At 43.3% G+C, this 24962-nt stretch overlaps 1 protein-coding gene and 1 pseudogene across 2 annotated transcripts; both read right to left on the reverse strand.

Moving 5' to 3' along the window:
• Window positions 1-1894: 1894 nt before the first annotated feature.
• On the reverse strand, window positions 1895-24273 carry LOC140606318 (protein SLFN14-like). 2 transcript variants are annotated; one of them, XM_072779535.1, is made up of 5 exons: window positions 24141-24273; window positions 14122-15311; window positions 11735-11854; window positions 9343-10057; window positions 1895-7293 (listed from the first exon to the last, which is right to left on the reverse strand). In XM_072779535.1, exons 2-5 carry the CDS (start codon window positions 15254-15256, stop codon window positions 6459-6461), a joined length of 2805 nt encoding a protein of 934 aa, XP_072635636.1. In that variant the 5' UTR covers window positions 15257-15311; window positions 24141-24273; the 3' UTR covers window positions 1895-6458. The 2 variants fall into 2 exon arrangements, with proteins under 2 accessions (XP_072635636.1, XP_072635635.1); XM_072779534.1 differs by lacking the exon at window positions 24141-24273 and adding an exon at window positions 17653-17992.
• Window positions 19857-21526, reverse strand: LOC140606321 (palmitoyl-protein thioesterase 1-like; annotated as a pseudogene).
• Window positions 24274-24962: the final 689 nt, after the last annotated feature.

A 24962-nucleotide genomic window follows, 5' to 3' on the forward strand; every position in this document is an offset into this window, starting at 1 on the left:
GCTCAGCTCGATGGAAACTGTGGTCATTCCTGCAAAGCAATCTTGGTGGGTGTTCTTCCTGTCATCCAAGCACTGGCCGCATGCATTTCAACATTCAATACAAAGCTTCCCAACTAGTCTCCAAATTATAGATTCTCAGGCACCTGCCCTAGGGTTGAGTGGGTATGGAGGTGGGACGCAGGGAATCTGGAAGTTTAACAATCAGACTAGGTGATTCTTGGCAGGCAAATTTAAGTACCTTCAGACAAGCAGAGTTTTATAGGCCTCCTGAGTGGTGCACCTGGCAATTGCCACTCCTCAGGGAGGGCCCGACCACCAACGCCAGCTTCCCACACTGACCTGTGGGCAAAGGAGGGAAGAAGAATGCTTCTGTCCTAATTGTGTTATTCTATTGTGGAGTTCCCTGAAATGTCGGCACTTTCACCCTCACTCCGGTATTTTATGGAGCTGAAGAGCTTTTGCATCTTTGACTTGCCTGTCATCATCTTCTCTGTGGGCTCAAGGTCAGGTCGGCTGGACCAAGAAACCCATAGGGACATTGGAGAGTCTCTGCTGCACTGAGAGCCACCCCTCCCTCGGCCACAAAGTGGAAAATGTCTCACTTACTGTATGGGACACTGCAGAGTGCACAGGGCCTGCAGAACAATCAACCCAAACAGGATACAAAATAGAGTGTGCACTGTGATTACAGCTCTGCTAAAATATATCTGCCAACCAACCGACACTGGAAATGAATAAGCAGAAATGAGAACAGCTGTGTGATATGGTGGCAGGAATGGGGATGTGTTTTCTTTTGTCCCTCTCTACATTTAATCTTTCTGTAATGTCACCATACAGACCTAGTGATGAAAGGTATATTTTTTAAGTTTCTTGGTGTTGGTGTAGAAGATGCTTTTCTCCAAACATTTCTGTTATGTAAGTCATTTTAGGTATCATATTGATTTTCTAGAAAAATGTTATTTTTTGGGCAGCCGCGGTGGCACAGCGGTTTAGCGCCCCCTGCAGCCCGGGGCGTGATCCTGGAGACCCAGAATGGAGTCCCATTTCAGGCTCCCTGCATGGGGCCTGCTTCTCCCTCTGCCTGTGTCTCTGCCTCTCTCTCTCTCTCTGAATAAATAAATAAATAATCTTAAAAATAATAAAAAATAAAATGGAGATAATGTATATGTATCTCACAGAGATGTGAGAATATAGGCAAAGCATTAGCAATCAGCATCAGTAGCTGGTTGTAGTTAGAGCTTGATAAATAATAACACACACTTATTTTAAATTTTGTACTTATTTCAAATTGAAGCTTCTTGAAAACAATTTAATGTTCAGCCTCCCCCAAACCTTAGGGAAACTGAGGCAGCTCAGCTTCTTAGGAAATCTTGTTCACCTCTACACTTCCTCCCCATCTCTCCTAAATGGAAAATGTTAAGGTTATATAATGTTCCTATCTGTAATTCTCCAAGTTAAGAACTTCCTCTTAGGTTCTGGGCGGGGTGATAAGCACTGGTTTTATTCTCCATGCAGACAGCATATTCTGACCCACCTGCTTCTGAGATACCAGTGCCTCTTTTGTCATCAAATCTGATGTCAGCATCTTGTTTTCTTATTTAAGGCAACAAATCTGCATGGTCAAGTATAGGGGTTTTCCTAGTAGAACCAACATAAATGACGTGAATCTTTTATCCAGGTCACCTTTTTGATCCAGTAATCTCATCTCTGGAATTTATAAATATACCAATCAAAGAAAGAAAAGGCCATCTGCCTATGTGGCTGGCTTAATTTTAATAGTGCAAAATTATTATAATCTGCTGGGATACTGTGCTGCAAAACAAACAACCTTGAAATCTCAGATGTACAATAATAAGCACGTATTTCTCACATATGCATTTGCAGTCAGCTGGGGTTTGGGTTCTTTAAAACGATTTTATTTATTTATTTGACACAGAGAGAGAGAGCACAAGTAGGGGGAGCAGGCAGGCAGGGGCAGAGGGAGAAGCAGGCTTCCCACTGAGCAAGAATCCCCATATGGGGCTCCATCCTAGGACCCTGGGACCATGACCCAAGACAAAGGCAGATACTTAACCAATTGAGTTACTGAGGAGCCCCCAGGTCAGCTGGGTTTTGTTTAACCTAGTAGGGAGCAGTTGAACTTGGCTCCAGGCTGTGAGCTGACTGCAAGTCCACTTCATATCTCTCACTCATCAGTGACTGCTGGGCTGCCCAAGACATAGTTTTTGCATGGCCAGAGCAGAAGCCCAAGAGAACAGCCCTACTGCTGAAGTGGTAAAGCCTCTGTGCACATCACAACCATTGACATTTAACCAGCCATATAAAGTCACATGGCCAAACCCACATCAAGGGGGTAGAAATATACTCCTGCTCCAATGTTAGGAACTACAGTGATGGAGTGTTGGGAACAGTAATGCAATCTACAACAATGCTTCACAAAAAATTTCAGTGGAGAAAACGCACCCAAGATATAAAATTGTTTGTACAACTCGATCATAACATACTATTTTTGTATATCAACAAAGAATGGAAATAAATAAGCAAAAATGAAAAAATTATGCCTGAATAACAAGATGATAGGAACTTTTTATGTTGTCTTTCTCCACTTCTCAAACTTACATAATAGAATTATGTCACCCTTCTTTTTTTAAAAAAAATATTTTTTTTAAATTTATTCATGGGAGACAAAGAGAGAGAGAGGGAGGCAGAGACACAGGCAGAGGGAGAAGTAGGCTCCATGCAGGTTGCCCAACGCAGGACTCCACCCTGGGACTTGATCCCGGAACTCGATTCCGGGACTCCAGGATCATGCCCTGGGCCAAAGGCAGGCGCTAAACCGCTGAGCCACCTGGGGATCCCCTGTCACCCTTCTTTTGTAAAGTAAGTTTTAGATGCTTGTAATAGGTAAGTTATTTCATCAAATTGTTTTATGCATTATATTAGGAGTCTACAGAAAAGTTTAGATTTCTAAGTCAATTATTCTTAGTCCCCACCAATTCCAAATCTCCAACTCAAATCTTTTTTTTTTTTAAGATTTTATTTATTTATTCATGAGAGACACAGAGAGAGCGGCAGAGCCATAGGCAAAGGGAGAAGCAGGCTGCCTGCAGGGAGCCCGATACAGGACTCCATCCCAGGAGCCGGAGATCACAACGAGCTGAAGGCAGATACTCAACCACTGAGCCACCCATGTGCTCCTTTCCAACTCAAATCTAATGAACTTCCAGCAACATGGACCTTTAATTTTGCCCCTTGCCTAAAAACAGTTTAAATTCCTTCATTCTCCTATTCTTCATTATGTCAGTGTTGATTATTCTCCACACTGAACTCTGAAGATTCTAAAATTAGATATCCATTTCAGTGAATAGAGGCATTGTCCCTAGTAGATTCTGACTTTCAAATCAGCAGGTCCATTCAACAAATAATTACTGAGCACTTGCCATGTTCGAGGCACTGCACTAGTTGCATGCATTTGGGGAAATAAAGATGCCTGAGTGACCATCCTTACTCTCAAGGAGCTCACAGTCTGATGAGAAGAGAAATGTGTATATATCTATCTGAGGACAGAAAGAACAGATGTGAAGAAGGGTTCAATAGTTCTCAACTCTGGTGGCATATTAGAATCATCTGGACAGCTTTTAATGAATATTGATGCTAAGCCTGCGGCTGAAGATGCTTGTTTAATTGGTTAGGTGTTGGGGCTGATCACTGGTTTTTGTTTTTGTTTTTTAAAGTAGACTCCACACCCAGCATGGAGCCCAACATGGGGCTTGAACTCACAACCCTGAGATCAACACCTGAGCTGAAATCAAGAATCAGGCAGGCTCTTCCATGAGCCATTCACACTCCCCAGATCACAGGTATTTTTTAAAGCCTCTTTGCCCCCCGCCTCCCGGGGGGGGGGTGCAGATGATTTTAATGAGTAGCCAGAATTGAGAACCACTGAGTTAGGTTTTCTACTTTCAGCCAGACTGAGCTGTTTGAGTAGACTAAGAGCTGATAGACTCTCACATTCAATATATAAAACAATTCATTTTCAAATGAGTTATTTTATCAAATTATACATAGAGTTTTAAAAAGTTGAATGATACTGATGCTTATGACTAATTATAACAGTTCTATGTTTTTCCTATTCCCTAATCCCTCTCCACTTTTGACTATTTTTCGAGAATGCACACATCTCCAAATATTAATGCACTGCTATCTTCTGCTTCATCTGAAATTAATTAATTGCTGAACTTTGTGTCTCCCACCCAAAGTACCCAAAGTACCCAAAACCCCAAGGAAAGGTACACAAAAAGGTTGAAATGTCAAGTAATTGAAGCAGCAAGAGGCAGGGGAGAAGTTCTTCTGTTCAATCCTTTCACCAAGACATCTGGCCATTAGGTTCAGACTGGCCCATCTGGTGGCCTGAGTGATTTTGAGAGGCCGCTTTGAGTGCTTTTCCAAGCCCTCCCTGTTTTCTCATCTCTTAGAGACCTGATGAGCTGGGATCCCTGGGTGGCGCAGCGGTTTGGCGCCTGCCTTTGGCCCAGGGCGTGATCCTGGAGACCCGGGAATGAATCCCACATCGGGCCCCCGGTGCATGGAGCCTGCTTCTGTCTCTGCCTCCCTCTCTCTCTGTAACTATCATAAAAAAAAAAAAAAAAGAAAGAAACCTGATGAGCTTTATCTGAAATTATAGCCAGAGGAATATTTCCACACTTTCTTTTGCACTCATGCCTCCCTGGCATCAATAAAGTTGTCCTAAACCTTTCCAGGACTTAAAAACAATCCGGAAATCAGAATATCTTCAAAGCAGCTTAAAAATCCTTACAAACAGGAAAGCAAGATTGCATTGAAGAGCTTAGCAATTTTGGGGGCTGACTAGAGAAAGGGAACTTTTGATTTTATTTCTATTTCACATACGTTGGAAAGAAGACATTATAGGAACATGTTGCATAGATATGATGATGCCAACAGCTACTTCTGTGGCATGCTTAAGAATGAGTTTGGCACTTTCATCAAGTCTTTTAAGCCATAGAATGGCTGCAAAAAGGAGAGACCAAATTTAAGTTAGGGGGATGGTGAAAGTTTACTTGAGGAGTTGGACATTTGAACTAGAACTTGTTGGCAAGTAAGGATTTCAGCAGGTAGAGGGGCAGACAAGGGTTTGAAAGCTGAGAAGAGAACACAGCCGGGAGCCAGGAGTATGTACGGGTGGGGTGGTATAGTTAGTAGCATTGCCATCCAGGCTCCCTGTAAACTTATGAGTTAGATTAAAATTAACACCAAATCATAATGGAAGAGCTCAGAGATGTACAAAGGCCTCCTATACACAGACCATTTCCCAGGCCAGCAGCAGAGTATAAGCAGTTTTGAGCCTAGGTGAATGTAACAACATGTAGAGAATGAATGTGAGCAAAGTGCGTCTGTGTTGGGAGGAGTGAGGGCGAAGGTTGGTGGTCAACCTGAAAACTTTAGAAACTAGGAGAGAAGAGAAATTTCATCTGAGCCAGAGAATGTGGAACATTTTGTCACCTTCAGCATTCTAAATTTGCATTATTTTGTAAACCTGATCTATCTATTCCTTGTGGTGAAATATCCCTATTTTAGAGATGATTGCAGTAGTCTAACATTGCTTAGAGTCTTCATACATTTGAATGAGATTACCATTGTTGGAAAGCTCTGCTTGTATAATTTGGCTTCCTATGTTAGTGTTGAATATACTGATTAGCAAAAGTATCTGGCCCACTTGTTACTACAATCCTTACTATGAATTGATAGACTGATATTTTCATTTATGCATTGGTCTTTTGTGAGCTTGATTACCATAAAGCCATCCCCAAGAGACTAATCCATACTTAGTGCAAAGAGGAAATCAAGTTCTAGGCCCATAAAGCTTGAGACCCAAAGCCAGTAAGAGGTGCTAACCAAGGTGCTGCCCTTGAGATAGCCAATCAATGTTCATAGCCTGGAGGGCATCTTATCTCCTACTTTCAAAATAGGCCAGCAAGGCTGGGGGTGCCTTATACATATTGGGAGAGGAAGTAGAACAAAGGATGTGTTAGAAGAGTAAGTCAGGGTGTATCATGGAATACCTTGGAAATGGGTTTGACCTGAAGACTTCAGGGACTCACTGCAGATATATTGGCAGGGGATGCCGCACACTCCATTCTTTATCTAAGGACAAGGTCTGGTCCCTGAAAGATGGACTGGTCTAGGAAGACCAGAGGCAGAGGACCAATCTTCAGTCTGCTATCACTGTACAGGAAGGAGGTGAAGTGGATGGGGAAAAGGACAGTGACAGCGCATAGAATGGAAGGGTCTCGCCCAAGAGATGTCTCCGTGGCTCTACACTATCCATACTTACTGTGCCTTGATTTCCTCACTGATAATACGTGAGAAAGAGTGGCTGCCACCTGCCTGGGAGAAGGGACACTGCCCTTCCTGGCTGCCTGTACTGTTAAAAATAATTTTCAGAAAGCTGCCCTCTTTTCATAAAACAGGTAGAGGTGTTTAATGGCCCGTGAGGCAAAGCGGAGCTTATGAGCTTCTTCTGACAGAGTCCATTCTGGACTAAGCCCAAACACAATATTCCTCTCCAGGCCTGAAAACTGCTGAATACTGTCTAAAACGATGCAACTGCCCGAAACGCCAGAGGCCTGGCTAAACACAACCTTTGTCACTCCATGGGTTTCAAATAATTCCATTGCTTTTAGAAGTGCACACTCATAGCGTCCTCTGTCCTCCCCTTTCCTGCACAGAATTGCAATGTCTTGAGGCTGATAGCCACATTGGAACAGGTTGTGACACCTTTCGGCCACCCGTTTCACAATTTGTTCCATAGTCAGGCTAGTCTCTGTCTCAAACACCCCAGGCAGAGCCTGGGCACCCACTGCTTCCTCGTAGGCATCTTCCCTGAACAATGACAGTGTGTCTGGGGCCAGGCTGGAGGGAGGATTTGCTTTGATCCTCTTCATTTCCTCTTTCATGACCATTGCTATTTCCAGAGCACAGTGGATCCCATTGGTGATTGTTTTTCGGGGAAACTGAGCAGATGGAGTGGGAAGACCATTAATATCTGCACAATCGATCTGAAAGGGGTCCAGAAAAATCCAGAGGATCCCGTGATGAAGGTTTTCACTGCCAGCTCCCTTCACCTTTGGATGAGTGATGCTCCTGGCCTTCAAGTACCAGTCTCCATATTTACTGCAGAAATTCTCAGTATCATCCATCACTATGTGTTTAATCTTAAGGAACTCCCCTTGTAAGAAGATCTTCCGGGTCACAGCTTGGCAGGTTGTTTGTTGGCTGAGAGGATGAAAGAGAGAATAAGGTTTCAGGCATATAAACAAAGGGACCAACATGTATGTATTCATTACTACGTGGATTGGAATCAGAGGCTGGGTCTCATGAGAGGCTGATCCATGGATTCGTGGTGTCTGGAACACTACAGAACTGCTCTACTTACAAGTGATCTGCAGACAGAATACATAATTGCAAACCTTCCTCTTTGGGGTTATCTAACTAAATCTGCATGTGAAACTTTTTGAGATGAACCCAGGTAGGAGATTTTATTTCTATTACTACTCTTTTTCTGCTGCTTGGCAATCTCTGAAGACAAGCTCATTACATGGAAAGGAAATCTCAAAAGTAACTTATACTTGCTACTACTGTTACTTAACTTTCTGTCCTTTTTAGAGCTGGAGAACAGGTCCCTAGAGACATAATTTTTATGTGCAAAAAGGTACGAGCTAGAACAAATTCCTCTAAAGCAAGTCCTATCTCCCCTTCCCCTCGTAGTACAAAACCAAAGCCTCCCTAGGTTTTGGTAAGGAAAACATCAGGAGGTTGCTGAGTTCTGTGACATGTCAAGTAGGGTAACAAATCTACAGGGCTATGGTTCTCTGGAACTGCTACTGTGTTTTCTTAGCTCAATTTTCCTTTATAGTATGTTTCAACATATTAGAGGAGGCAAGAAACAACCAAGTTTATTACCATATTATTATATGACCAGGTTTGTTAAAAAATTTATATAACTTGGCTGTTTCTTGCCTCCTCTAATTTGAATCTAAGTTATATCACTTATTCTCACACATTTCCTGATTTTACATATGCAGTCCTTGGGGTTTTACCCCTTATGCTTTGAATCACAGCTACTCATGTTCTCCACCAGTTGGGACTGTGTAGACTTCTTGAAGAAAAGCACTGTTCTTAGCCCCCTCATACCAGGGGTTCAATAGATACTTGTTGAATTTGCCTTTAGACTGGGATATTTTTTGACTTACCTATAAAACATAGCCCTCAGCATAGTTTATGAGATCCTCCATAATTTGGCATCTATCTCCTTTCCAATTTCATCATCTGCCACATACCCCCATTCTCTCACTGCCCTAGTCAGACCCACTATTTTGATTCTCTCATGTGCCTTTGCACTTGCTGTGTGCCCTTTACCTAAAAAGCCCTCATGTTACTCACTCCTCCTACCGACTTCTTAAGAGTATGCCCAAGGATCTCCTTCCTTGGGGACTATCTGTTGATCAACCTCCAGCCTAAGTTAAGATAAGAATACCTTTATAACCATGTTGAGTGATGCCTTAGCTGCATAAATGTGTTGTTACACAACACTCACATTGCTTATTTTTTTGTCTCCTTTGTTAGACTTTATGGCCAGGTCTTCAATATGTTTTTCACCTGCTAATACTAAAAGTACACATTCCTAGCATAGAAGTGAGTGGTGCTCAAAAAGATTTATTGAATAAATAAGTAAACCAAACCAAAAATTAAAATGAGTTTGCCCTCATTTGTTGGATTGTATAACAACCAATTTCTTTTACTAAATTGATAGGTAAATATTTAAATCAGAGGCAGATTTGCATGTTTTCTGAAATTGTTGGTTCAGAAAAAGTCAAACAAATGAAAATATTTTATAAACAAAAACAAATGGTATTTAAATTCAAGTTCCTGTTAGGTATAATGTCTAATGAACTGAAATACTCTTTGGCTTTAAAGCATTAAATATCAAGCAAAATATATATGTAAAGCAGGACAAGTTTATATCTTCTTTTCTTAGAGTTAAGGCCAGAGATTGTAGGGGAAAAGTGTTTCTAGTTAGAGAAATTTAAAGTGATATATAGTTGGCTAATTTGTAATGAGATGTTTAAGCCTGAGCATTGCAAAGTACCCATCGATAGCTTAACTACCTGATGGTTTGGAAATGTGCATACAGTCTGGGCTCTCACATTTATGCAGCTAAGGCATCATCAAGTCTTAAGCTAAAAACACAAACTGCTTTTGTGATACTGTGGAAAAGACTGACTAAATGCTATGTATATTGTGTTGAGTCAGTGGAACTCTTACGTCACATAATCCTTTAAGGAGTCAGTTTCACAAACATAAAGAATCTCTTTTGGTTTGCATTGGAACAAATCTTTGATTTTCTCCATGATCTTTATGGCTAGGGCTGTCTTTCTGGTTCCCGGAAAGCAGTGGATGAACAATTCACGTGTCTCCTGAAGGCTTTCTGAGAGTAACTCACACTGCTCCTCTATGAGCAAGTTGAAAAACTCACAGCCCAGCTGGTCACTCAGAAGAGATCTGGAACACAGTGAGACTACAATAAGGGCCTGTAACAGGTCTTCCATTTCATCCTTGGTAGTAAGCCTGTAGGATTGGGGGTAGTGCACGAGGATTTCACCAGGGCTACACTGTATGCTGGGCAGGTACATCAGCCTTGGGATAACACACACTTTCCCTGTGTAACCACCAACAGTTCCCAGTTTCTGCTTTAACTGATGAGCAGTGTTTCGGGCATACTCAAGCCCTCCATTCCAACTGGGGTTTTTTAAGATTGTATAGAGTACCGGGGGACTGTTAACTGCTATTAGGAGAGCATCACACAGAACATCCTCCTCTTTCCTTAAGCCAATATCACTAGCCCAGCTTCTAGAAAATATCACAATCCCCTGAGAACAAGGATATATCTGTGTCTTCATTAATTCCTCGAGTCCTTTATGATCCAAGAAGAGCTTCTTACAGAGGGATTCTGGTTTAAACTGTATCTCTTCCTGTGTCACTGAAAATGCAAGAAATAGAAGTTACTAACTAAAATTTACAAAAGCATATTGTAAGTGTTCCTGCAACATCATAGGAAGAAACGAATCTAGCCATGGAACTATGGGTTTCCTTGGGTACACAGAAAGCACCCACTCTTATTTTGATGTAGTTCCAATAATTTGTTTTTGCTTTTGTTTTCCTTGCCTCTGGAGACCTATCTAGAAAGATCCAGTAATCACAAAACCCAGTATTTACCTGAAGAATATGAAAACACTAATAGAAAGGATATAGTCACCCCTATGTTTATTGCAGCATTACTTACAATAGCCAAACTATGAAAACAGCCCAAATGTCCATCCATAGATTAATGGATAAAAAAGGTATGGTATATACATTCAACAGGATGTTGTTCAGCCATAAAAAAGAATGAAATCTTGCCATTTGCAATGACATGGATGGATCGAGAGAGTAAAATGCTAGGCAATGTAAGTTAGAGAAGGACAAATACCATATGATTTCACTCATATATGGAATTTAAGAAACAAAACAAATGAACGAAGGAGGAAAAAGACACAAACCAAAAAGCAGACTCTTAACTATAGAGTACAATCAGATGGTTATCAGAGAGGAGGTGGGGGGGGTATGAATAAATTAGGTGAAGAAGATTAAGAGTACACTTATCTTGATGAGCACTGAGTAATATATGGAACTGCTGAATCACTGTATTATACACCTGCAACTAATATAACATTGTATGTTAACTATACTGAAATTAAAATTAAAAAATAATTTTTTTAAAAAAGAAAGCACCCTCTCTTCACAGGCCAGGACTATGAAGTTCCCATTTATGGCAGCTCTTGTACAGGGGAAGGTAACAGAGGTCTTCACAGAATAACCTTCTAGCACCCCCTCCCCAACCCCAAGTTATCTACTACCACAAGGAAGGTATTCTTTCCAGCTAAGGGTTTTTTTGTGTGTGTGTGTGTGTGTGTGTGAACCTGATGCTGTAAGGAAATAAGAACTTTCCTTTAGAACATCCATTCTTAACCATGTGGCAATTTTGCCCCCTGGGGGACATTTGGCAATGTCTGGAATATTTTTTGTCATAGCTGGAGAGGTGCTACTAGCATCTATAGAGAGTAGAGGGCAGGAAGGCTGCTAAACATTCAACAATTCACAAAGCAGCCCCTCTCAACAAATATTCCAGTTCAAATATCAGTAGTGCCAAGATTGAGAAACCCTGTTTTAAGAAGAGTCCAGGTGACCCCGTGGCTCACCTCCTTCTCATTGGAAAGCCAGGGGGCAGTTCTCTTGTGGTGTAGACTCTCAAATTTAGAGAACAAAAGTCATGTGTAACTGGAAGCCCCAAAGGATACAGAAATGTAATGTGGATACAACAACTGAGAAGCAAGAGTCAGTCGTAATTATTATTTCAGGACCATTATGTCTGCTAAGTCCTGCACGTAACCTCCTCTAAGGAGAAAGCCTAGGACTAATTGCTACCAGTTCCTCCCAACTTATTTATTTATTTATTTATTTATTTATTTATTTATTTAGTGAACTCTATGCCCAACGTGGGGTTCAAACTCACAACCCCGAGATTAAATCACATGCTGTACTGACTAGGCCAGTCAGGTGCCCCCCTCCACCTTAATTTTAGAAAATAGTCCCTTCAGCTGAAATCAAGAAAGAATACCTGGAAACAGACGCTGTTGCAGAGGCCCCTTGAATTCCAAGACTTTTATGGGAAATGATGGGCTTCCTAGTGTTGATGGAGCTGGTGCACACAGGGAGTCAGCAGCCAAACTGGAAGTTGCTAAACAAATACATGGCAAACTGTCTCAGATGAAAAAGAAAACTTTTTTTTTTTTTTAAGAGAAGGAAAGAGGGATCCCTGGGTGGCTCGGCGGTTTGGTGCCTGCCTTTGGCCCGGGATGTGATTCTGGGGTCCCGGGATCGAGTCCCGCATCGGGCTCCCTGCCTGGAGCCTGCTTCTCCCTCTGCCTGTGTCTCTGCCTCTTGCTCTCTCTGTGTCTCTCATGAATAAATAAATAAAATCTTTTAAAAAAAAATAAGAGAGGGAAAGAGTGAGAGACGGGGAGGGCAGAGGGGGAGGAGAGGGAAAATAAGCAGGCTCCACACCTAGCACCAAGACTGACACCACAGGGCTCCAATTCACAACCCAGGGATCATGACGTGAGCCAAAATCAAAAGTCAGACGCTTAACTGACTGAGCCACACAGGCACCCCAGAAAACTCTCTCTCTTGCTTTTACTACTGTTGACATATGATATGCATCAGTACCTGAGCCACTCTCACACTTTCTATGCCTCAAACAATTCACATATGTCAGGAAAAGAAGCCTGGGGACTCCAGCAGGGTTATCCATCTTCTTCTTCTTCTTTTTTTAATCCATCTTCTAAGTCACTGTGTGACTCATCTTGGGCAAGTCATTTATCCCCTCTCGCATGCCAGAGTGAGCTGGTGACTCCTACGTTTCCTTCTAACTCTGATATTCTGATTCTTGGTCATCCCTAAGAGGAAAAACTTATAGTGGGGGATCAGAAAAAGTTAAGCACCATATTTTTTTATATTGTTATAGTTTGTTTAAGCCCCCATTGAAAGTTTAGATGGAGCAGAAAGTGGTGGATCTCTAGTTTGGGGTATGTGTGTATATAAGAAAAGCAAACTCAAATTTAGGACAGGAAAATGATCCAGCAAAATCACTCAAGTCTTGATCCCGGCTTCTTTTATTAAATTTGAAACATATTGACCATTAAGTCACACCGATAAGTTTTATTCAGCCTGTAAGCCCTTACTGGACTGATTAGAAATCACCAGGGCTGATTCTGAGCCAAACCATGAAGGAAGTAAAAACGCTAGGAGTCTTCCTCCCCTCCTCCACCCCCTGTCCAGCATCTCCTTTGCATCATTTTTCCCCCACTTGGTGGTGCTTCAAGCCCGTGGGCTGAAGGTGTTAGCTCCTAATGTTACAGGAACCATTGAGGTTTGTCAACAAGCTTCCCTTGAAAGAATTAGCAGAGTCATCCTTAATGTGTTTCTTTCAAATACCATCTTTAGAGGGTGACACTGTTGGTGAATGTTTTTGACTAGGACTATCAGGCTGCAAAATTCTTTCAACAGGCAGTTACAGTGCATAAAAGGGAACTCTCACTAACTCATAGCTGATGGGATAACTTTCCCAAAGTGGACTAAAATCCAAGCATTACTTGACCCCGAAGAGTTAATATTCTGAGTCTTCAGAACTGAAAAAAATTTTTTTAAAGATTTTTTTTATTTAAAAATTTTTAAATTTTATTATTCATGAGAGACAGAGAGAGAGAGAGGCAGAGACACAGGCAAGAGAGAAGCAGGCTCCATGCAGGAAGCCCAATGTGGGACTCGATCCTGGGACTCCAGGATTACATCCTGGGCCGAAGGCAGATGCTCAACTGCTGAGCCACACAGGTGTCCCTAAGATTTTTTTTTTTTGAGATTTTATTTATTTATTCATGAGACACACACACACGCACACACACACACAGAGAGAGAGAGAGAGAGAGAGAGAGAGAGAGAGGCAGAGGCACAGGCAGAGGGAGAAGCAGGCTCCAGGCAGGGAGCCTGATGTGGGACTCGATCCCGGGTCTCAAGGATCACACCCTGGGCTGAAGGCAGCACTAAACCACTGAGCCACCGGGGCTGCCCAAGATTTCGTTTTAAAGTGATCTCTACACCCAACTTGGGGCTTGAAATCAAGACCCCAAGATCAAGAGTTGCATGGTTCACAGATTGAGTCAGCCAGGCACCCTGGAATGGACACTATTTTTAAAAGAAACTTATAATGGGAGATTATTTGTAAGCAAAAATAGTTTTCTTTCTTTCAAGATTTTTACTTATTTATTCATGAGAGACACAGAGAGGCAGAGACATAGGCAGAAAGGAGAAGCAGGTTCTCCATGGGGAGCCTGATGTAGGACTCGATCTCAGGACCCCGGGATCACGGTCTGCACCAAAGGCAGACACTCAACCACTGAGCCACCGAGTTGCCCCACAAAACAGCTTTCTACTCTTCTATTAAAATACCTGACTGAACAGCCACAGAAGATACCGAAGGGGTTCCTCCCTGCCAACTGGATGACGACTTCTCTTCTGTTTTACTTGAGTGAACATCCAACATCATGGCCACCCAGTGCTCCACCGTCAGCCTTGTGACAGCATCATTTCTCATGATCCAGGAATCCGGGGCCTCTGTGAATACTACACAGCAGAAGGGCTCCACTTGGACCATGCAGACATAACCATACAGGACATCTTTTTGGTAGACATTCAAGATTTTGGTAGTGAAATGCACCTTTGGCTTCTCACAGCAGAAGTGGAATGTTGGCAACTTTTCTACACAGTTTTCTATTTCTTTTTTTAGTAAGTCGGGGTTCACTTTTTCTCGCTTACATCCAAACACTTCTTTGCTCTTATCATCTACCCCCAAAATTAGGTATCCTCCAAGAGTGTTGGCAAATGCAGAAACATAATGGGACAGGATCTCTTTAACCCGGGGGACAATCTTTTTGGTGGTGAACCTTTTAAACTCGACATGGGTTGACTCAGTAAAATTGAGTTTCTCCTTATACATGAGCCTGTCCTTTTGGAACAATTCTGAGGCAGAATTCCTCATATCTTTCTCTTCCTGAATGTCTCTGTCAGGAACTGTCTGAGAATTCAGGTCCCTCACCCTTGATCTTCCTCTTTGGGCTCTAGACTGCTTCTCTCTGAGAAGCTCCAGGGCACTCCTGGCAGTCAAATTGATGGTGGAAGTCAAAGCTCTCTGGTATAGATTGGAGTGCAAGCTGCAAATCCGTAGGGGAAGGCTGAAAACATCTGGATTCCAGGACTTCACAAAAATCAGGAGATTGTGCCCCTGCTGCACGTAGTCCAGGTATTTATGTGAACCTGAAGGAAGGAGCTTTTGGAAAGAAGTTTCCAGATCCTGTCCCAGCCCGTGGCATCGGTAACTGTAGGTTTCATCATCAATCTCTGCTTTGATCACACCCCCTCCAGAATTTAACAGCGCGCAGGTGGCTTGGATGATCTTCTTATTCTCAGTTCTTTTCAGATAGCTATTGATCATCTTCTTCCTGTTCTCTTCTCCAAAAGTCACCCTGCCCACGTGTACAACTGTCTCAGGATAGAGCATTTCCACATCAGTCTGGAGGCCCGCCATTCCAGCAGCCCATCTGTGCTCCAAGTGGTAACAGAACGAGGTTCCAGTAAATAACCTGGACACAAACATTTCTATATTAACAAGAATCCCAGAGATTCAAGATATTTTCTTCGAAGTCATAAATTATTGGAGACACATTTTAACATTGGAAATAATCTTTGATATTACCATTCTCTAACTACTTGGACAAGAGCCCGAGCCTTTCCAGCAGGAGCAGGCATAGATAAAGGTGAATGCTTAATATTTGGCCATAATGGAAAAATTACATCGCTAAAATTTTTAGTTGTTTTTCAGTTAAAATCAGGAAGTGGCAATAGTGAGCCCAGATATAATGGGCATGGGTTGGCATGGGAGCTAAAGCAAGTTATTAGACAATATGCAGAAGTAGGGGTTGAAGCCAAAAGATGCTCCTATTTATAATTCAAAGGGGAAGGGAAGGAAGGCAACAGAGCACTAAGGGAGGATAGTACTGGGGTGTATATGTGATGTAGAAGGTCTTGCTATAAAAACAAACATAGCATTTGGTATTCTTTATGTGCTATTTTATATATTTAAAAAATTTTACTCCTGAAACAATTGCTACTGATACCAAATGCAGAAATCATTTTAGCTCCTCAAACCTAAAAATACATTTCTTGATACACAGTGTGAGGCAGGAGCAGGAGTTTTCTTTCCCTCCTAAGTAGTTCTGCTCTGTGCCATGGGAACCTCTAAGGCTTGGAAGAGAACTGAGCCTTTGGGACATACAAAGTCATTAAATTGTTGTCAGCCTCCTTTTTGCTTCACAGACCAGAGAACAGCCACCCGAGTTGAAATCAGGGCTCTGAAGCAAATGTTTTAGAAACAACCCCCTTAGCTTTTGCTAATTGCAAAACAAAATTTGGCTAACCTAAGTCAAAATTCTTCCTCTAAAAGAAGAGACCATTTCTTCTGTGTGATCTTCACCAAGCAGAGGCCATGTGGGTGTTGTTTATACCCACCAACAGGGAAAAAAGTAGGCATCCCAAAAGATGGGTACCCTCTCCTGCCATTAGTTTGCTCTTGGTCACCTTCTCACTTTCTGCAGGCAAACCAGAATCAACCTATGAATTGTTTTTTCATACATAAGCATCTTCTATAGGCAAATGTAAAAGTATGGCTCTTAGAGAAATTTCTGAAAACATTTTATTCATACAATAGAATCACAGAAGTGTTTGGAAGGAACTTTAAAGACCTTCTGGTCTAACCATTTATCTGATTCTCTTTTAAAATATTATTTATTTTAAGTAATCTCTACACCCAACATGGAGCTTGAACTCACGACTCTGAGATCAAGAGTCACACACTCCCCCAACTGAGCCAGGCAGGTGCTCCCATTTATTTGAGTCTCAAGTCCTCTCTGTAATGTTCCAAAATCTAAACAAATTGCTTTCCAGCAACTGCTTGAACACCTCCAGCAACCAGTAACTCACTACCTCTCAAATTAGACCCTTCTGTTTTCTGAAAGCTGTGTTAGAAATGGCTTCCTGGGGACTTCTGCGTGGCTCAGCGGTTGAGCGGTTGAGCATCTGCCTTCGACTCAGGGCGGTGATCCTGAAGCCTGCTTCTCCCTCTGCCTATGTCTCTGCCTCTGTCTCTGTGTCTCTCATGAATAAATAAATAAAATCTTAAAAAAAAAAAAGGAATGGCTCCCTGATTTTTCTTTTAAGATTTTATTTATTTGAGAGAGAGAGAGAGAGTGCACACATAAGAGAGGGGTGAGGGAGAGAGGAAAGGGAGAAGCAGATCCCCTGCTGAGCAGGGAGCCCGACACAGGGCTCTATCCAAGAACCCTGGGATCATGACCTGAGCTGAAGCCAAATGCTTAACCGACTGAGCCACCCAGGCTCTTGGCTTCCTGATTTTTCAATTCTAATTCACCTTCCTATAATTTCCACCTGCTGGGGCCCAAAGAACAAATCTAATTGCTTTTGAACTAGAAAGACCTATACTTTCTTGACTGCCAAGTCTGATTGATGTTACTTGAATGCTGATAACAACTATGACAGAAAGAAAGTTTTCTGAGATTCTAGGTCCATATGAACATTCTTCTACACTTCCCCAAATTTCTCACTCACTATCCTTTTCTTTTTATTTTTTATTTATGATAGTCACACACACACAGAGAGAGGCAGAGACACAGGCAGAGGGAGAAGCAGGCTCCATGCACTGGGAGCCCGACGTGGGATTTGATCCCGGGTCTCCAGGATCTCGCCCTGGGACAAAGGCAGGCGCCAAACCGCTGCGCCACCCAGGGACCCCTCACTATCCTTTTCAAGTCTGCAAGTTAGCTAGTCTTTTACTAAGCCCTTTATGTGCTCAGACATGAATTATACCTAAGATGAGATGGATGAGATTTAAAAAAATTTTTTTTTTACCTGTGCTCTTGCTTTTTTCCTCTTGCTGTTTCAGTTCCACATCTGGCTCTGGTCTGAATATTTGCCTTCTGTCACAGCTCCTGCTGCCCTTTGATATCAGCCTGGGAGGAGCAGGAACATGCCAGACTCCCCTAGTCCTCATAACATTGACCCACTGAGGAAGGCTGATAAGAACCCAAGAGAAGCCTATGACAGGGCAGATTAGCAGGCCAGGCTCTGACCTCTGGGAGTGAATGAAGTGGTAATGGAAAAATTCAGCGGTTTTCCAGTGAGTGGCCAAAGCTAGACTTCCCACCCTTGAAGAACAGACTGCCATGACCACATATGGTACAAGCATTTCCTGCCCCAGGTAACGTCATTTCGTAGTTGTACATTTATTTTAAAGTGGGCTCCCCTCTATGTATATCCGTTATGAAAATTGCCAGCACATGCCATTACCCTCCAAATCACTTGTTCTGTTTACCTTTATCTTCTTTTTTCTGCTCTTCCTTTTCATTGGGCAAAAGACACAGCCTAGAAAAATGCTAATTGGTGAGGGGCTATCTATCCCTGGGTGAGAGGATTACACATGATTTTTTTTAAATCTAATTTCTTTTCCTTTCCTTTTCTTTTTTTAAACTTTTTTTTGTTTTTCCTGAATGTCTGCTATGAACAGCAATAGTTTTTTATAATTAAAACAACCCAGCTAAATAGGAAAAAAAAACCAAACAGATGAGTTATCTCTGATTTGAGGATGCTGATTAAACTGGAGCAAGCTCCTTATAGTAGGCTGAATAACAGCCACTGACGATTAAAATTACAAACCTGTGTTAACTTATAAGGAAAAGAAGTCTTTGCAGATGTGATTAAGTAAAGATCTTGAGATGAAGGGATTATCCTCCATTATTTGGGTGGGCCCTGCATTCAGTCCAGTGTTCTCCTAAGATAGAGGCAGAAGGATGTGATACATACAAGAGGAGGCCGTGATGTGACCAAAGAGGCAGAGAGTCAAGCAAGCAATGTGGCCACCCAAGAGAAGGAATGCCAGCAGCCAGCAGAAGCTGGAAGAGGAGCAGAGTAGATTCTTCCCTAGAATCTCTGGAGGGAGCACAGCCCTGCCACCATAGCCATGATTTGTGCCCAGTGAAACCGATGTCAAACGTCTGGCTGAGAGAATAAATTTCTGTTGTTTTAAACAACCAAGTTTGTGGCAATTTGTAATAGCACCCAAAGGAAACCAATATATTTGTCTCCCTCTAAATCATACCGTCAGACAATTCTGCATGTGTATTTTTTTTTTAAGAAACTATTCTTTTAGACAACATCATAAAACTTTTTTCACATCCCCCCACTTGTTAGCCTTAATCCTCATATTTTAGTTGCGAAATAAAGCTTGAGGAGGTGAGGGAAAATCATAAAGGGTAAACTTAGCAGCACTAACAAGATGCTTCCCTCCAGCATAGCAGTGGGCCCTCACACTGGCATTCTGCAGAACAGTCTTCCAGAAAGTGCTGATAGGTTTTTTTCAGATGGGGGAGTGGGAGGCTAAGATGTCCATGCTCTAATAGTGTCAGCAAACAGTAGGTAAAGGTTAGTTTTCTTTATTGTAGCTGGAATTCTCAATCCTTAGTAGCCTAATGTGAGTTGATCTCCAACAGGAGAAAAGGGATGTGCAATACTCCCCCAAGCTTTTTGAACAAATAATCTTTTTTTTTTCATTAAATGCATCAGAAATAGTTTAGAGTGTACTATAGTCTTTTGAGATGGGAGTTAGAAAGCCAGATCTCTTCCCATCATCCGCTAACACCAGCAACAGAGTGATTCTAGAATGCAGACCACTGGCCACACTGAGAAGGGGACAGGTTAATCAAGGATGGAGTGGAAGGGAGCAGCTGTGTCCTCATTTTCATCTCTGCTTATACACTGTTTGCTCAATTGAAGTATAGTTGACATACAGAGTTGTACATTTTTCTTCACTCCCTTAAGTTAAGCACGATGTCCCCCACCCCCACCCCTGCGCCCCTACCTTAAGCAATCCAATTGGGCACTACTTCCCCTCTTTTGTAACAGAGCAATTAAGTCAGCACTACCTGAAGAGACCAAAAGAGTGCTGCTGAGACAAGATGGTGGCCCAGCAGAACAGGCCAAATGCTGAGACACCACAGAAGACAACGTACTGTGCAAAGAGGGTAGCCTCAAGAAAGAATGCAGAAACGCTATCTAAGCAATATTTTCCCAAGCACTGGTTGTATCTCCACCAGCAAAACCGAGAAAGCATTTATGGTCACAACCCTGGATACTGGCCACCTCTTGGGTTTGAAATGTGGCGAGGCTTTCCTGGAAAAGGTGTCTGCCCTTAGACTCTAATTGCTTCAGTTTCATCCTCGTCTGGGCACAGTTCTGACACTGATCTGCAGCAGACTCGGTTTCCTAAGGCAGCCTGACCACATCAAGGGGTTGTAAAATAATCTCCATGCATGGTTATTAACTAATAAAACTTGCATTCAACACCATATGCTGATAGGATGAAGCAAAGTATAAGATTCGAGTCTTAGATCTTTCTGAGCAGGGCATGATAGGTGATAACTAGAGGGAAGGATTAGTTGCAAGCTGGATGTGAGCTTAGGCTTAGGCATGAGGCTAATGGTCTCCTACTGGTTTAGAAGTGCTCGGGGCTCCCTGAGCTCTGGTGCAGACTACAAGGGTTTCACCCAAGGAAGGGTATGATGTGGGCATAAAACCATTCCTGAGACAGTTGAAGATGGTCCCCCTTCTACAGCCAGGAACACTAGCTGTCCTGCATTATCCATTTCCTTTAGCCCCAGGCAGTCCTGTGTGTACAGAGAGGTCTCCTGCAAGGGAATGGTTTCCTTGGCTTGGCCACTTCTGTAAAATCCCAAACCACTCAAGAGTCCACAGGATCCACAATAGAATCATTGAGAAATTTCTCCATCACAAACTTCTTCAAGGCCATCAGGTTTCTCTTGTAGGACTCATTGACGCCTTGCTCCTGATTAATATCGGCCAAGAAGATGCTGTGGTTGCGATACATGTCCTCCTTTATGGGGTCGTGCCAGTATTCTGCTTGCACCAGGGGTTCTTTTTTTTTTTTTTTTTTTGCACCAGGGTTTCTTGAATAGCTTTGTTGTAAGCCCCAGCGTTCAGTGCTTTTCTGATCAAGTCACAGATGTGAGAGCTCTCCCCTGGGCACCAAGGGAGTCCATATACACTTTGATGTTGTCTCCCAATCGAGATCAGATTGATCATGGGAGGTGATGGGCATCTCTAAGCCACTGCCCTCAGAAATTGGCCTCCTTGGGAGAATCCCATAGCATCGTAGCCATGCTGCAATTTAGGATCCTTAGCAAGAATCTGACACACTGTTGTTACTTGGGAATTGACATTCAAGAAGAAGCTGTTCTCCACATCCTCCATCAGGGTCTTCCCAATCTTTAAAGATAAGATGTAAATTCCGGGTATTTTCTTCTCAACCATTTTTTTGATAGCTCCCATGCTTAAGGGGTTATAACAGCTGTCTTCCATCCCATGCCAGATCACCAGCGGCAGCGGCGTGGCTGGGTCCACATGCCACGGCACCCGGGCAGTGCCGGATCCCGGCAGGAGAGTGACGACCAGGAGCCACAAGCAGCTGGGCGACGCCACCTTGACCTCTGCCTGTGTTTTAATTTGTTCATCATGACCTGACATTCTCAAGTAGGTTTCTGGACATCCCTAGTTTTTAAAAGTAACTGAGGTTACTGTTCCTACCAAGTTCTGCTTTGCTGGCATTACCCCTTTACACCTGTTTGTCTGAACCAGTTTCCAGGATAGAAGACAGAAGAGATGCTATGATGCACAATCAGCATGGCAACATAATAAACTCCAAAGGCCTGCGTTCAGCCTTTTCACACACTTTACCTTCAAATTCCATCTCACTTTTTGTTCTGTCACCTGCTCAACTCTCAGCCTCACTCTCACACTGATATCCTTCTGATATGTTTAGAAAGATAAAAATGACCATCATTTACCGGACATGTGCTTTGGGATACAAGAGGTCAATCCGGGAGCGTGACAGTGTGACACACCACATGGAGACTGAGGTTACGTGGCCAGTAAGAGAGTCAGGGCTCAAAGCCACGTCTGCCGACTACAAATGCACCTACTACTTCCGCTGCCTTTCAAGTGTGGGATTTTGGACTGTTTAGGAGTCTTCAAAATCTGAAACCTACTTAAACATCCCTCTTTTTCTTCCCAGTGAACAAGAAGAACATTATTTGGGCAGGAAAACTAGGAACTGGATTGTTTCCTCCTTCTCCTCCCCTCGTCTTCTTCTTCTCCTTCCTTTCCTCCTCCTCCTCCTCCTTTTCAGTGCACTCTGGGGAACCAAATTGGGAGAAGGAGGGACAATGTGAATGATGAACAGAGGGAGTTTCTCTTCCTTCTTCGAATTTCCTTAGTTAAGCCTCCTGGATATGAATGGTTAGGTCATCAGGCCAGAGAGGATCTCACATCCTGACTCTGATACATCAGTGCAAATGTCCATGATACAAAACAACTTGAAATCAATAGCTTGGACAGTGCTCTTTCTTAGTTCTTGGGAAATCGATCTGGCCATGCTGCTGACAATTGGCTAAACGCCAGACCCTCCAATTTAAGATGTGTTTATTCACTAAGCACTTCAGTTTATCAACAAAGGTAGTTAGGGCACAGCCTTTAGATGTAGACACAAACTGCCAAATACTGGCCTCTACCTTCTCTCAGTTCATTCAGAGAGATGATTCAAAGACTATGGAGAGCACAGTGACCAAGAGCAACCATGCTGACTCTCCCTTGCCACTAACTGACTCTGGGTAGGTCTCCTAACTTTCATTCTCTCATTCAACCAGCTATTTTTTTGAACACCAAAGACGTTGAAATCCTTGTTCTGGCACTTTCTAGCTTTGAGAACTGGTTATGCAAATCTAAGTGTCAAATGCCTTCTGTATGAATTGGAGACAGTAACAGTGCCTTCCTTCCCTGCACAATTCTTGTGAGAATGAAATGAAATGATGTACGTAAAGAGCTTATCACAGTGCCTGGCACATAATGTCAGTTTTTCATTTGAGAAGCAATTATGAAGCACTTACTGTGTTCTGTACATAGTGTCTGCTTCCCTTGTTTGTCAAATAAAATCTTTTAAACACAAAATGTAACCAGAGGATATAAAATGAATTTCACACACGTGCCCTCAGGGAGATAAAACTTAAGGATTGACTCATTTCCCGTAAATGCGTCATTTACAGAAAACTGATATTGGAATTTTCTTAAATGATTGGGACTTGGTCAGGGGTTGCCTCCTATCAACCTTGGCAAGTTTTGCACATGGCTTCCAGAGGTATGAACAAGAAATGACCTAGGTTGGGTTGGTCTTGCAACATAAGCTGAATTGAGTTTTGTTTATATGACTGGACTGGTTTGGTCTGCTTGGTGCATTTTCAAAGCTGGTCTCCTGTGGCTTTTATTTTAACAGGCTCTAACTGAGCTCTCTTCTCCTTACATTCCCTGCCCATTAATACAGCCTACCCTAAACCCTCAAGGGACTCACTGTGGTTTGCTACAATTTGCATGTCTCGAACTGCAATTCCCCTGCTATTCCTGAATAAACCCATCTTTTTGACAATTTTGAGCTTGCCTCAATTTTCCTATTTGACACCGTCAACCTGACATCACATTCCTCGCCTGCCTTTCATATACCACCTCCATTTCTACTGATCCCTACCTGACATTCATCATATTCCTCACATGCTTTTCATATAATACCTCCCCATTTCTGCTGCCACAACAGTAATTTAGGCTCCTGTTAGCTGTCACCTAAAACATTACAATCACCTGCAATAGCCCCCCTTCTTTCACATTGCCTCCTTTAATCTATTTAAAAACACAGTTGCATTTATTTTTTTTTTAAGATTTTATGTCTTTATTCATGAGAGACACACACAAAGCGGGCAGAGACATAAGCAGAGGGGAGAAGCCAGGACCCCGGGATCACCACCCGAACAAAGGCAGACGCTCAAACACTGAGTCACCCAGGTGTCCTGCATTTAGAGTTTTCTAAAGTACAGTTTTCTGATCATCCACCTCCTCTGACTGAAATCTTCAAATTTCCCAGTTACTCCAGAGTAGTGTAATCTACACAGCCAGCTAGCCACCATCCTTGACAAAGTCTTGATTTGTCTTTCAAATCTCCTACCACCCCCTTTCTTTAACACTAACAGTGGTCCTCAAACTTTGGTGTGAACCAGAATCATCCCTGGGGCACCTCTTAAAAATACGTCTGCCTGGGCTCCAAACCTCGAATATTTGATTCAGTCTGGACTGTGTCCCAGGTATTTTGGGTTTTTTTTTGACTTTTGATGCTATAGGACATTATATATTGTAACGTTTCCTCCCGGTGTTTCTAACTCACCCAATTTTGAAACCCTACACTTTTTCGACTTTTCCTAAATTTGTAAGTTCCCCCAATGCTTTACCATTTAATACGGGCGTTAAACTATTCCGTCTCCCAGCATCTCCTGCTTCTTAAAACCTATCCATCTTTAAGACTCAGATCAAATGCCACCTCTCCCAGGAAGTCTTTCCAGCTCTCCTGCGCATTTCTTTGATATTTAGCTGCACTCTTCTCGTGGCATCTCCTGCTTATCCAGGAAGCGTCCAGGCGCCCGGCCAGCCAGAGATCCCGGGCCGGCGAGGGACGCATCCCTCCTCCGTCCACCCCGGGCCCTAGGCCTCCCGCGGGGATCGGACATGCGCAGGAAACCTGTCGGATCACTGGCCCAATCGGTAATTCTTCCCAGAAATCCAGGCAGGGCGCAACTCTCTCAGATGCCCTCTGCAGTTGCTGAAGCAAGGAACCGGCAACAGACGTCCCAAAAGTCCATGGAACGGGGTTGAGAGGCAGGCGGGAAGGCTCCGAACCGGGAAAAACACGAGCCCGCGGCCACAGACCCCAAGCGCGGAAGCGACGCAAAGGGCGATCCCGCCTTCCGGCCGCCCCACCCCCGACGTCCGCCTCGCCCTCCGATTGGCTGCTCCTCGCAACCACGCCCACAGAGCTGCCGCCCACGTGACCCGCCGGCGGCCGTAGGATTGGTTGCCCGGCGACGGCTTTACTGGCGGGGGAGGGCGGAGGGACCGCGAGACCGGCGCCCGCGGGAAGCGGGGAGCGGGGCGGCCTGCGGCCGGGCTCCGGGAGGCCGAGGGCATCAGCGGGCCGGAGCGAACCCCCCGAGACACGGCATAGGAGCCTGAGGCGCTCAGAAGGCGGGCTGCAGACTTCTGTCGGGGTCTTTGGT

This window comes from Canis lupus, chromosome 16 (assembly GCF_048164855.1).
Source record: "Canis lupus baileyi chromosome 16, mCanLup2.hap1, whole genome shotgun sequence".
Lineage (NCBI taxonomy): Eukaryota > Metazoa > Chordata > Mammalia > Carnivora > Canidae > Canis > Canis lupus.

Excerpts from the sequence above, each read along its gene's own strand:
- LOC140606318 (XM_072779535.1), bottom strand. The coding sequence starts at position 15,256 with ATGGCGGGCCTCCAGACTGATGTGGAAATGCTCTATCCTGAGACAGTT. Across the intron at positions 10,058-11,734 it reads GCAACAGCGTCTGTTTCCAG|TGACACAGGAAGAGATACAG; the intron begins GTATTCTTTCTT and ends TTGCATTTTCAG. Across the intron at positions 7,294-9,342 it reads TCCTTAAAGGATTATGTGAC|CCAACAAACAACCTGCCAAG; the intron begins GTAAGAGTTCCA and ends TCATCCTCTCAG.